The sequence below is a fragment of the Notolepis coatsorum genome, assembly GCF_963971535.1.
Source record: "Notolepis coatsorum genome assembly, chromosome: 18".
NCBI lineage: Eukaryota > Metazoa > Chordata > Actinopteri > Aulopiformes > Paralepididae > Notolepis > Notolepis coatsorum.
Window position 1 is genome coordinate 72,722,867 of NC_140182.1, and position 13,661 is coordinate 72,736,527.

Here is a 13,661-nt window from a genome sequence, read left to right on the forward strand (position 1 = left end):
GCCGAGTATCTGAAAGTCTCTGCTCTGCTCTGGCCAAGCAGTAAGCCCTGGCGCAGACAGTACACGGCGACAGTAAGCGGTGAAACAGTTTCACCGGGCTATGACAAACAAAACCTGAGTCCCAGCCCTCCCTAAACAAATGCCCCCCCTGACCGGATCAGCAGACTGTGTATACACTATCGACCAGAGCAGAGCCCCCTCCGATGCGCCACTGTAGAGAGCGGTAGATCTCCAAACACCGCGGATAGATCTTTACCACAGCCCGACTAAACTGTGCTCCCCTCAGCAGCTAACAGATCTACTGCACATGACATCAGCCTATCCGCCGCATGGATATGGTCCATATCGAGAGATCCTTGTCCCCCTCGCTGGTCCGCGCATAGCCTTACTGTACCAGGGAGTGGTGGAGAGCGAGAGAGGAACGGAGACGGGGAGAGAGGGAGAGAGAGTTGCTCTTGCTGTAATGTAATGCTTAATTGAAACATGCAGTGTAGTCACCATGGCAACGGTGGCAGTAGTGAAGCCATGGATGGTGCAGAGCTTGAGTGTGTGTGTGTAGGCTGTGTGTTTGTGTATGAGTGTGTGTAGGCTGTGTGTATGTATGTGTGCATAAGCTAGCTGGGCTAGGCACAACATGCAGAGATATTCCCACCGGAAGAGCAGCGATGCCCGCGAGGCTAAGAGCAGCAAAAAGCCTTTTAGAACAACTTTACGACAGGACTGAAAGAGAGCATCCACACTAAAATATTATCCGTTACTTATGTACTATATAAGTACAGCTAAGTTTCAATTTGTGAATAATATGTACAAGTCACTCCATTGAGCGCCAAAAACGAGATTTTTGAAAGCCAGCGATGGAGGGCCAAAAATGAGAAATCTCTTTTTAAATTTCTTTTTTATTATTATTATTATTATTATTATTATTATTATTATTATTATTATTATTATTATTATTATTATTATTATTATTATTATTATTATTATTATTATTATTATTATTATTATTATTATTATTCTAAACAGTCACGCGGACCTTAGTGTGTGGTCTAGGGACCTCTGTGTTAGTTAGAATTTAAATGACGATCGAATCCCAACAGGTGGCAGTATTGCCCACCTTTTGAACTGGGCTAGTTTAGTGTGGGCCCCCCCCACGCCGCAGCCAGAGCACTAGAGAGCAGCGAGCAGAGAGTCATAATGGCGATCGCGACTTTTGGAGACTATTATGAAGAGGACAAAACGATCACACTTATGCACTTATGCGTTTTCACCAGACTACATTGAACTCAGCACTTCTGGTAAATCATAAAAATACTATAGTCAAACCGGCCGAGGAGGTAACATTATTTGTCGCCACGTTGAGAGCTCCCCATACTACAGCCAACTAACGTTCGGCAATGGCGATCGCCTAGAGCAGGGGTTCTCAAACCTTTTTATACCACGACCCCATTTTATTTAGGATTTTTTTTGGCGACCCCACACTTAATGTATCGCGTAATTTCAATGTGGAAATAAGGAATATCAAAATAAAAGCACACGTTGTTGAACTTGATCATGCATATTTATTAGAAAAGGAAATTACAGCACTATGTTATCAATGAAATTAATTCATATCATCAACAAAAGCAACGGAATTGTTTCTGTATACACATTTATAAAACAAGGCATATTTAGCCAAAATATGTTGCCAGAACATGAAAAGAAAATGCGCTCACGTACGCTTTGGCGGAGATCCGCTTCTACTCTGAAAATCCGGCCTCAGAGAGGTATGTTGATGAGAAGGGGACAAGCTTTCTCAGCGCAGCATTACACAACACTGGGTACTCGTTCCGGAGTGATATCCAGAATTTTGCGAGGGCCTGTCCAGTGAACTTGATTTTCAGTAGCTCGTCACACGACGTCACAAAATCTCCTCTGATTAACCTGGAGTGTCACTAACGGAGTTTTGTAATCCAGCTCATTATCAGCACATTTCTCTGCCAATGGCAATGGGTTGTTTTTGTCTGCAAGGAAAATCTGCTCTTCTTCTCTGAGTTAAAAAAGGCGATTTAATACTCTGCCTCGAGATAGCCACCTCACTTCCGTGTGGTATAGCAGCTGGTTATGTGCAGAGCCCATTTCATCGCGACCAACCGGCACCGCTTCTGACAACAAACCTATCCATTGCGAGTCCAGGTTACACACCCCCGCCCCCTCCCGCGATTATACATGCGCAGGATGTAGTGAGATGTGTATTGGAATACTGTGTGTCGGCCTCCGTTGATGAAGGGGCGAGACATGGCAAATACACACAGCTGAGTTTAATTTCTTTTGCCAATGCAAAAGAAGTGCGTGTTGGATTCTAGTATTTTCAAACAGGCTGTTTGGATTTACGTTCCTGGATGTTACCCTGGCGCTGCTAATGGGCCAACTAAGGTCCTGACCGAACCCCATCATAAAACATGCCTTTGTAATTATCCCAGCGTCGTAAAACGACCCCCCCCCCCCCCCCCCCCCCTTGGTGGCTTTGTGAATAGAAACATTCCATATAGTACCTTTGACCTGGAAATAATATAGGTTTCAGGCGAGCAACCCGCACGTAAATACGCATGCTGCACAAAACAAGTCATATCTCGCGTTCCAGAAAAACTAGACTGGATTATTTTGAAACGGGACGATAGCGGGATAGCGCACGAACGAAGGCATGTAGAAATAAACGTTTTTTCCCTTTTGGAGTATAAATAGTGCCTGTTAAATGAGCCATACTATTGTCTCCATAGCTATAATAGAATAGAATAGAATAATAATAATAGTAATAGAATATACGATGGGTCTGCAAACATCGTGAAAATGGTAAAAAAAAAAAAAAATTGGCTCCAGGGAGTAAAGATGGAAAAACAGTGTGGCAGTCAAAGAGTTAACACTAGAGGAACAAGACTCTAGTGATGATGTCATCAAGAGACATATCCTGGAGCTGCTCCATAAACAAGTGGAACTACTTCTAGGATGCTATGACAGCGTCACCATGGTGATTTCACTGGGATGTGGGTAAATTTTCTGACTCAAAGTCGTACGCTCTACATTTAAACAGAACTCATTTGGATGTAATAGCTCAAGCTAAACATTTTATGAACTCACAAAGACGGGTCACTCTCAATTCACATCATGGACCGGACCAACTCCAGAAGGTGTCACTCTGGTTCTCTGGTTTCCAGGTCAGGGAGACAGTTCTGTATGTTGACTGAACTGTCCTAAGATCACTGAACTGTCCTGAAATCAGTGGACTTGTACAATTAAAATTATGTTCTCGGGCTGGACCTGGACTTGAAGAAGCCTGTGGGGAGATTTATCTCACCCATGAGCTCCGAGACGCCAGATGGACCCTGTCCTACGACCACCTGGCCACCAGAGACTAGATGAACCCTGTCCTACGACCACCTGGCCACCAGAGACTAGATGAACCCTGTCCTACGACCACCTGGCCACCAGAGACTAGATGAACCCTGTCCTACGACCACCTGGCCACCAGAGACTAGATGAACCCTGTCCTACGACCACCTGGCCACCAGAGACTAGATGAACCCTGTCCTACGACCACCTGGCCACCAGAGACTAGATGAACCCTGTCCTACGACCACCTGGCCACCAGAGACTAGATGGACCCTGTCCTACGACCACCTGGCCACCAGAGACTAGATGAACCCTGTCCTACGACCACCTGGCCACCAGGCCATGTGAGCGGATCGGAGCGTGAGCGGCGCGGGGAGCGGAGCGGGCGGTTTTGACGTGAGCGAGGAGTGGGTTTTAAAATGGGTCGGCGCGACGTCCGGAGCGAGAGTTCTCCTCCGCTCCAATCCACTCCAGGCCGCTCACAGTGGTTTAACACTGATGTAATAATATACATGTAGTACAATGCCAAAGCAACAGATGGCGATGTACAAACATGAAGGCCATTTTCAACCAATGAGAATTGAGAAGGGTGAACCTGTGATATCCTGTTCAGGCTTCACTCCTCCTCCTTCACTCACTCCTGTTAGAAAAGTATCGACGCCATTGTTGTTGTCGTTAGCTTACATGCTAACGTTAATGGCAGCGACCATAGCATTGTGGCTCGGCTAACTATCATCGCTTAATAGAGCTAGTGAATGGATAAACAACGTTATTTAACATTGCAGAATGGGTACAATTACAATGCTGCTCAATACAAACAATTGTTAAGGGGCCCAGGGGGTGTAGACTGTTGTAGTTTGAGCTCATTTACACCATGCTCCAAAAAAAATAAAAAGAAAAGCAGAGCGATCTGGCGCGGGGAGCGGGGAGCGCTCGATTCAAGGTGAGCGGTGAGGGAGCGGAGAGCGACTTGGGGGCGGGGTCAACATGAGCGATTAGCGGAGCGGACCAAGCTTTAAAGAGCGAAGAGCGGATTTCTCGGCCGCGCCGATCCGCTCACGTGGCCTTCTGGCCACCAGAGACTAGATGAACCCTGTCCTACGACCACCTGGCCACCAGAGACTAGATGAACCCTGTCCTACGACCGCCCTTTTTCCCCCTCCTTTTTCCTCCGATTTTCTCCCATCCCAATGTTAGTCATTATGCCAATTCCCATTCCCCTTCCTGGTCGCTGCGCACTTACCCCCCACAGTCGGTCTGGGAGAGTGGAGGCTATCACGTGCTTCCTCAGACACACGTCTAGCCAATCAACCGCTTTTCACCTGGCAGCGCGGACTCTCACTGAGAGCGTGTAACGTGTGGAAGGATCACACTACCGCCCTTAGATCTTATCCGCGCTTAGCAGGCGCCACGACCGAACTGTAGGAGTCGCTGTTTTACAACGACCCGGACCCACCCCGCCAGCTTCTCCCACCCTCTAATACTGCCAATTGTATTAGTGTGAACGGCCAGCCAAGCTGGTGACAACGCCGGAGCTGTGAGCTGGATTCGAACAGGCGAATCCAGCGTCTCCGGGGTTGGTGACGAACGCAATCTCCGCTACGCCACCTGACCGCCCCTAAACCTAGCATTTCTATGGTAAACATAACATTTCTATGTTAAACCTAGCATTTCTATGGTAAAGCCACAGGAATACTATAGTGATTCACCATACATTTCTATAATATTCCACTACAGAAATACTATGCCGAATTACTACAGTATTTCTATGGTAAAATCTATGGAGTAATCCTCCTTTCTGCGTTGTCTACACTATGCCTCTCTCTCTCTCTCTCTCTCTCTCTCTCTCTCTCTCTCTCTCTCTCTCTCTCTCTCTCTCTCTCTCTCTCACTCTCACTCTCACTCTCACTCTCACTCTCACTCTCACTCTCTCTCTCTCTCTCTACATATCATTTGCAGAGATAAAAAAGCTGCAACATGTGTGACGCAAATAAGGCAAGATGTCAGGAGTATTTTTAGCCCGTTTCTAAATATTCCATCACCGTGGGTCAGTGGATGTCAAAAGGAAATCTTTTCATACCGGTCTCTCTTTTTCCTCAGTCTGTATTCAACACAATAGTGTTGTAGTCAAGTCCACCTAGACTGAGCCTGAATCAAGACAGAGACCAGAGCGTATGAAGACCAGGACTGAGGGGGAGACTGAGTGAAGACCAGGACTGAGGGGGGAGACTGAGTCAAGACCAGGACTGAGGGGGAGACTGAGTGAAGACCAGGACTGAGGGGGAGACTGAGTGAAGACCAGGACTGAGGGGGAGACTGAGTGAAGACCAGGACTGAGGGGGAGACTGAGTGAAGACCAGGACTGAGGGGGGAGACTGAGTGAAGACCAGGACTGAGGGGGAGACTGAGTGAAGACCAGGACTGAGGGGGGAGACTGAGTGAAGACCAGGACTGAGGGGGAGACTGAGTGAAGACCAGGACTGAGGGGGAGACTGAGTGAAGACCAGGACTGAGGGGGAGACTGAGTCAAGACCAGGACTGAGGGGGGAGACTGAGTGAAGACCAGGACTGAGGGGGGAGACTGAGTCAAGACCAGGACTGAGGGGGGAGACTGAGTGAAGACCAGGACTGAGGGGGGAGACTGAGTCAAGACCAGGACTGAGGGGGAGACTGAGTGAAGACCAGGACTGAGGGGGGAGACTGAGTGAAGACCAGGACTGAGGGGGAGACTGAGTGAAGACCAGGACTGAGGGGGAGACTGAGTGAAGACCAGGACTGAGGGGGAGACTGAGTCAAGACCAGGATTGTAATCAAATGGGAGCTCCGCCCACAATGGTATTCAGAATGGTATTCCAATTCAATGCGGCCAAAGCGGTTCTCTCTGTTAATTACAATCCTCTCTGAGCTCAAAAAGCCGTTTTCCATGATCGATTATAATGTAAACTATGCAATTTAAATAAATATTGGCTCTACCACTGATTTACAAAAAAAAAATATTTTCCCTGACGACAGAAAAACCTTTGACCTCCCAAACCTCAATGTTATCGAACAAACGTTAGCTAATCTTTTCTGGCTTCACCCTGACAACTACCTTTCCTTATGGATCTTTTTTTTCTATGTGACGACAACAGTTTGACATGGATCCAGCCGCCCATAACGTACACTCTCTTAGAACTTGTTTTGCGGAGATGCTTCTTGTAATTTATGTAGGCAAATGTTATTATTGAAGATTTGTACGACGTCTCGTTCCCTTCTCTTCAGTCACAGATGGCACACTGCTCTCTCTCTATCTCTCACTCGTCTCCTGCATTCTCCTTCTTGGTGCACGGCGGTTAACATACTTTCAAACTTAAAATAAACCATGTTATTGGTTGCAATTGAAGGGGGAAGTTTGACATCCAATCCAAAATAAGGCCCAGGCAGGTAATTGTGTGTCACGGCAGCAGGGGCGGCCTTTAAGGTTCAAAATCAAATATGGGGCCCTTATCTTAACAACAGCAAATTCTGAGGTTTCTGAAGATATGATGCATTATATTCTACGTCACCCAGAATCACAATAGGAAGCCAATGAAAATATAATGTTTTAGGCAAGTTTGCACATAAGGCGGGAAGCTACTGTAGCCACTGTGCCAAACCACAATGCAGCTCAACTTATACCCTGGAGATTTACATTACTTGGTTTATGTCAGGAGCAAGGTTTCTTCTACAAGGTGAAAGACTTTGCCAGTAAACATCTTTCTGTCTGACTCTTAATATACACTGTTAGGACTCTATCTGACTCTTAATAATAAACACTGTTAGGACTATCTGACTCTTAATAATAAACACTGTTAGGACTCTATCTGACTCTTAACTGATAAGGAATAAGGAAATTATGTTCACAAGGTACAGGGATGAGGAAGGGACTTGATATTCACGGGTGTTTACATTTTTATTTTGTTTTCTACTTTATTTCTTTCATGTTTTACATATATAGTTTTTGTTTTGCATATATATATATATATTTTTTTTTTCTTTTTTATGTTTTAAAATAGTACACTCATTTGAGTAGTGGAAAAGGGGTAGGATTAAATAAGTGTATACTTCTTCCTACTCCTTTTCGAACATGTAGATTGAGTTGTTTTGCTTTTGTTATTGTTTGTTTGTATTCATTGCATGTTAAAGATTACAAATCAAATAAAAAATCAAACCCTTTCACTGTCTGTAGTGCGGCAGTGAAAGGGTTAATAATAAACACTGCATGGACTCTGGTGCAGTGTGTTACTACGGTTTGGACCATGTATATCATCATCACTATTACTACTGACTGATTGGAATTGCATTTCATACCCACACACACACACACACACACACACACACACACACAACACACACACACACACACACACACACACACACACACACACACACACACACACACACACACACACACACACACACACACACACACACACACACACACACATACATTTAGAATATTTTATTTATGTCCACATAAATACAACGTTTAAAGGACACAAATATTAACAGTGCACTTGTACATTGTGGGATTATTCCGATACAATCGTGCCACAGTGGCAATCAAAGTTACAGACTCACACGGATGATGAACCTGACAATCAACACACAGCTCATGGGTACAGATAGCAGCGTCTTCTCCAAATTGCCCGGCTGCCAATAATTGCTGACACTGAGCAATATTTTGCTAATTGTTTGGCTCTTCTCTTCGGAAGACCGGCCAACTGAAGGCCTCTAACACCCAATTTATGGACATGACCCAGGCTTCCAAATATGAAGACTAAAAGTTTACAGTTGTAGCCGAGTTGTGATATGGTATGGTCTAACAGTTGATATTTTAACATTTTGGTTGTAAATGCTTCCTCTAGACTGTAGTCAAACGTGCAACCAACTTCTAGGATGAGAACCTCTCTGTTATTCTCATTAACAATAACAACATCGGGGGTGTTTGCTGAAATGTCAGAGAACAGTGAATTGTCCCTACACAGATTGAGCATATATGGCTTCACACTGGTGTGCTTATACAGCTTATATGTTGCAGGTGACCCGAGTGTGGAACTGACACTGTCTGCAATCAGGTTCACGATCCTATCATGCCTACAAATGTAGAGCCCTTTGTATGCATGACAGCCATTGAGTATGTGAGACATGGTTTCTGTTGTCTGTTCGTGACCATGGTGTATGCAGTGTGGGCTATGACTGCCAGGGAACCAGATGGAAAGGTTGAGCATTGATGGTAAAACCTGTAGCCTAGCTTTTAAAGTAAAAATGATGATGCTCTCATCAATAGCTACATTTTTTAAAACTACATGTGAGACAGAGTGGTCAGCGGCAGGGAGACAAGCAAGCTTCCCTTGCAGTTTAAGCTCAGTCCAGTGTTGACGTTGGCGTTGTTGTTGTGCCGACATGAGATGGCCACGGGCATTGGTAAGTGGCAGTTCATGCCACGTTCCACAGATGTCAATGGTGGCCTTCACAGAGATGGTAGGGTCAGAGATGATCTCCTCAGAGTCCGGCCCCACCCACTCCAGGGCCACGTTGGACCAGCCGCATAGGTCATTCAGGTCTGGCCAGTCAGACCACACCCCGAATCCGGGGGCGCGGCTGTCCAGCTTTCCACTTGCTTTCTTCTTGTAACCCAGGAAGTTTGGATCCGACCCACACGCCAGGGGGACCTTGTGTCTCTGCAGGTCTAAGAACAGAGAGGCTCTGGCCTGCTCTCTGACGTGCTGGTCGTCACTGTTCAGCATGTTGAGAAGATGACTGAGTCTCATGGCAATGTAAGTCCATTCAAAGTTGGGAACACCCAGGCCGCCCCTCCGCATGGTATGGAATATGATGTCCTGTGTTGAGTGAGTGTTCAGTCCAGTCCATTGTCTCACCATCTGTACGGTTTTATTGTTCATCTCACAAAGACATTTGCGAGGAATATGTACATTTGAGAATAGGTGCACACAGTCCTCCCACGAGTGTGACCACACGTAGGCTCACGGCTGACAACTCCCCGAGGGGAGCGCATGGGCTCAGGCAGTGGAAGATAGGGATGACAGTGAACTCTGTGGCTTGAGAGAATAATACACCTCCCAGCCCTGCTACACACACACACACACACACACACACACACACACACACACACACACACACACACACACCATAGACATACAGTACATACTGTACATACATACTCCTGAGGTCGTAGTGCCAGGACTGTGTGGGAGATGTTTAGGAGCGTAATGATGAGATGTGGTTGACATGGAAACCACATGAATTTACAGTAAGGAAACGTGGTAGAAATCACCTTGACGATGGGAAAAACACAAATCTTCTAAGTCCTTGGTACAGAAGGCCATCTTACATCAGCTGCCGTGAACACAATGGCTGTCTCCATTAAAACCATAATATAGTAGAATTCATAATCCACTACTTGAGACATGCCAGTACAGTGTTTCCCCTAGGACTTTTTTCAGGGGGGGTGGTAGGCCCCCTGAAACTACTAGTGTTGTCGCGGGGCGTGCGTGTCACGGATACGTGGTGTCAACAGTGTCGTCATAGACACGCGTAGTAAGGCGGTTAGTATCGGTGCATTAACTGCATTTCTCTACACTGAGCTGAAATTAAACGATTGCACATACATTTGGTAAATAAATATTAACAATATTTATTTACAACACATAAATTTACTTATTTACAATTATACATACAGTAGTGACAACACACATATGAACTATTTACAATACAGGGAGGCACATACAACACTCATAACTATTTACAACCAGTGTCAGAGCAAGTGCACTCAAGTTGTTCGGAAATTCTGAGGGCTCATAGTGCACACTGGACGCTCTGACCGAAGAGTCAGTTTATCAGAGTGGAGCAGAATTTATTAACTCACCTTAACTAGGGCCCTATGAAATCCATTTTTATCTTTTCCTGTTTTTGGAAAAAAACCAATACAAAATTATGTTTTTAACTAACTTTAATAACAGTACATCTGCAAACAGTGCCAGTTTAGTTCAATGTTCAGTGCCAGTGCAGTGCAATAACTAAATAATAATTAAATAGTTAAATAATACAAAATAATAATTTGTTTAAAAGAAATCAGAAAAAAACTGTAAAATGTAATTTCTTTCAAAGAGATGTCTTTTAAAGGTTCATGCTTCTCCCCATCTCTGGCTGACATCCCCATTGTGATACATGATGGTTAGGCCTTTGTGTTTTCCTCAGTGAGGGATTCTCTTTTGTCGGTCAGCAGCGTTTTCTACTTGTTGAAGCTTCTCTCTGTATAATTATTGTTTAAGTTTAAATATCAACATTATCTGGCCATCCTCAGTAAATACTATCAAACTTTCCAAAGACCAGAGTTGGGACGGGCACGCGCGCAGTCGTGCACACACACACACAGACAGAAAGGGAGAATGGCTTGTATGAACTATCCAGTTCATATATCAACTTATATCAACTATCCAGTTAGTTTGGTTACTTGAAGGAGAGAGAGAGAGCGAGAGAGAGAGAGACACTGAGACTTGTTACGCGCGACGCTAGTCAGTCTCGGAATGGATTTGGTAGCTTTTTTCTGCGTCTCCGTTGACCGTGCAGCGCCGCCGTTTTAAAGTCGTAGTGAAGATTGATTTATATGAAAACCGATTTATGTATAATTTAGCTAGCTCGCCAAGGTTACTGTGATTAAAGCAAACTTTAATAAAAAAAAAGATTTAAAAAAGATTTTAAATATATATTTCTTTTATTATAATTTTTTCAGGAAGGGCGGGGGGTCCCGTTGGCGGGGGAAACACTGCAATATATTGCAGTTGTCATTGTGTAAGTGGATCATGTCTTCATATGGAAGGGATGATATGAAGGAACCATACTGGTCTGGTCTAAATATGAGTTTTAGTCTGTTTACCGGGCGACAGTGGCTCAGGAGGTAGATCGGTCGTCTGGTGATCGGAAGGTTCCCGGTTCGATTCCCGCTCCTCCCAGGCAGCGTGTCGAAGTGTCCTTGAGCAAAGACACTTAACCCCTATCTGCTCCCGATGAGCAGGTTGCATGGTGGCCACATTTAGAAGAATAATGTGAATGTGTGTGACAAAATAAATCTGATCTGGGCAATAACTGGCTTGCAGTGTGAACATAGCCGTTGACACCGTCCTGTTCTACTTCAATACCACACGGTTTAGTTTAGTTTATTTGATAATTAAAGACAGGCCCTCCTCTATCCTGTGTTCCATGTTCTCTCGTCTCTCCCAACTATCCTGCTCTCCTGCCCTCCTCCCTCCTGCTCTCCTCCCTCCTGCTCTCCTCCCTCCTGCTCTCCTGCCCTCCTCTCTCTTGCCCTCCTGCTCTCTTGCCTTCCTCCCTCTTCTCTCTTGCCTTCCTCCCTCCTCCCCTCCTCCCTCCTGCTCTCCTCCCTCCTGCTCTCCTGCTCTCCTGCCCTCCTCCCTCCTGCTCTCCTCCCTCCTGCTCTCCTCCCTCCTGCTCTCTTGCCTTCCTCCCTCTTCTCTCCTGCCCTCCTCCCTCCTGCTCTCCTGCCCTCCTCCCTCCTCCCCTCCTCCCTCCTGCTCTCCTCCCTCCTGCTCTCCTGCCCTCCTCCCTCCTGCTCTCCTGCCCTCCTCCCTCCTGCTCTCCTGCCCTCCTCCCTCCTGCTCTCCTCCCTCCTGCTCTCCTCCCTCCTGCTCTCTTGCCCTCCTGCTCTCTTGCCTTCCTCCCTCTTCTCTCCTGCCCTCCTCCCTCCTGCTCTCCTGCCCTCCTCCCTCCTCCCCTCCTCCCTCCTGCTCTCCTCCCTCCTGCTCTCCTGCCCTCCTCCCTCCTGCTCTCCTCCCTCCTGCTCTCCTGCTCTCCTCCCTCCTGCTCTCCTCCCTCCTCCCCTCCTCCCTCCTGCCCTCCTCCCTCCTGCTCTCCTGCCCTCCTCCCTCCTGCTCTCCTCCCTCCTGCTCTCCTCCCTCCTCCCCTCCAAACCCTCCTCCCCTCCTCCCTCCTGCTCTCCCCCCTCTTGCTCTCCTGCTCTCCTGCCCTCCTCCCTCCTACCCTCCTCCCTCCTGTCTTACCTTTCTTGCGGACCACCTCCTCAGACTCTGGTTTGCGTGAGACGGAGACGACCTTCATCAGGAGGCTGTTGCCTCCCTGTCTGATCAGAGACACCACCTGCTTGTGTCCCACCTTCACCACGTTCACCCCGTTCACCTGAGGAGCACACACACACACACACAGACAGACAGACAGACAGACAGACAGACAGACAGACAGACAGACAGACAGACAGACAGACAGACAGACAGACAGACAGACAGACAGACAGACAGACAGACAGACAGACAGACACGCAGGCAGACACACACACAAACATGCACACACAAAGACAGACAGACAGACAGGCAGACAAACACAAACACACACACACACGCATACACATACACACATGCACACGCACACACAGGAAGAGAAGTCAGATACACAGAAGCATGTCCTGCCATCTGTTCACACTCAGCATATTGTGAAGAGCGACAGAGAGGCGGATGAAGGGGCCTCAGAGCGTTGTTACCGCGGTTACCTCGATGAGGAAGTCTCCTGTCCTCAGGCCGGCCCTCCAGGCCACGCCTTCCACGTCGACAGACTCCAGGTACTGCAGGGCGGGGAAGGCCGGGGTGGGCGTGAACTCCTCGATGGGCGTCTCGGCTGTGGATGAGCAGAAACACACCCTTTACTGCACTGCTGTGGTCAGGCAAGCGCTACCGGAGTCTCATGGCCAGTACAGAGAGACTCAAAAGGAGCTTCTATCTCCAGGCCAGTAGGACGCTCAATGACTCCATGCAACACTAACCCATCCATTTACATTCATTGCACACACTCACTTTAAACATTCACCTTAACATTCACTTTAGACAAATCTCACATTTTTCATTTTGTTTGCATTTTGTACTTTAGTTTTGTATGTTGTATATTTTGTATAGTGTTTGGTCTCTACTTTTCTTACTGTATGAAGCACAATCTCCGGAGGCTCATACAGCCAAGCATTTCACTGTAATGTACATGTACCTTATATGTGACAAATAAAAATAAAACTTGAACTTGAACAAACCCTGTTGCATGGTTTGTTTTGGACCTTCACCGATACGAAATGTAAATTAACTCATTCAGCGCCTTACCCGAGAAAAGTCGGGTTATCTCGCCATGCGTTGAGTGCCAGAAACCCGAGTATTCTCGGGTTTTGATCCTTTGATATTTTTCTTTGATCCCCATTCTATACGGTCAGCCGGAGCCCTCTAGGTGTCTGTGATTCATCT

The 13,661-nt window shown here is 46.6% G+C and overlaps 1 protein-coding gene across 1 annotated transcript in view; it reads right to left on the reverse strand.

The window, feature by feature from the left end:
* Window positions 1-13,661, reverse strand: part of shank3a (SH3 and multiple ankyrin repeat domains 3a) — a gene marked incomplete at both ends in the record, with an annotated part of 84,260 nt that overhangs the window by 18,565 nt on the left and 52,034 nt on the right. The window contains 2 exons of the mRNA XM_084335241.1: window positions 12,426-12,561; window positions 12,929-13,053. Of these exons, the coding sequence (XP_084191367.1) occupies window positions 12,426-12,561; window positions 12,929-13,053 (261 nt within the window). The remainder of the gene's footprint in view (window positions 1-12,425; window positions 12,562-12,928; window positions 13,054-13,661) is intronic.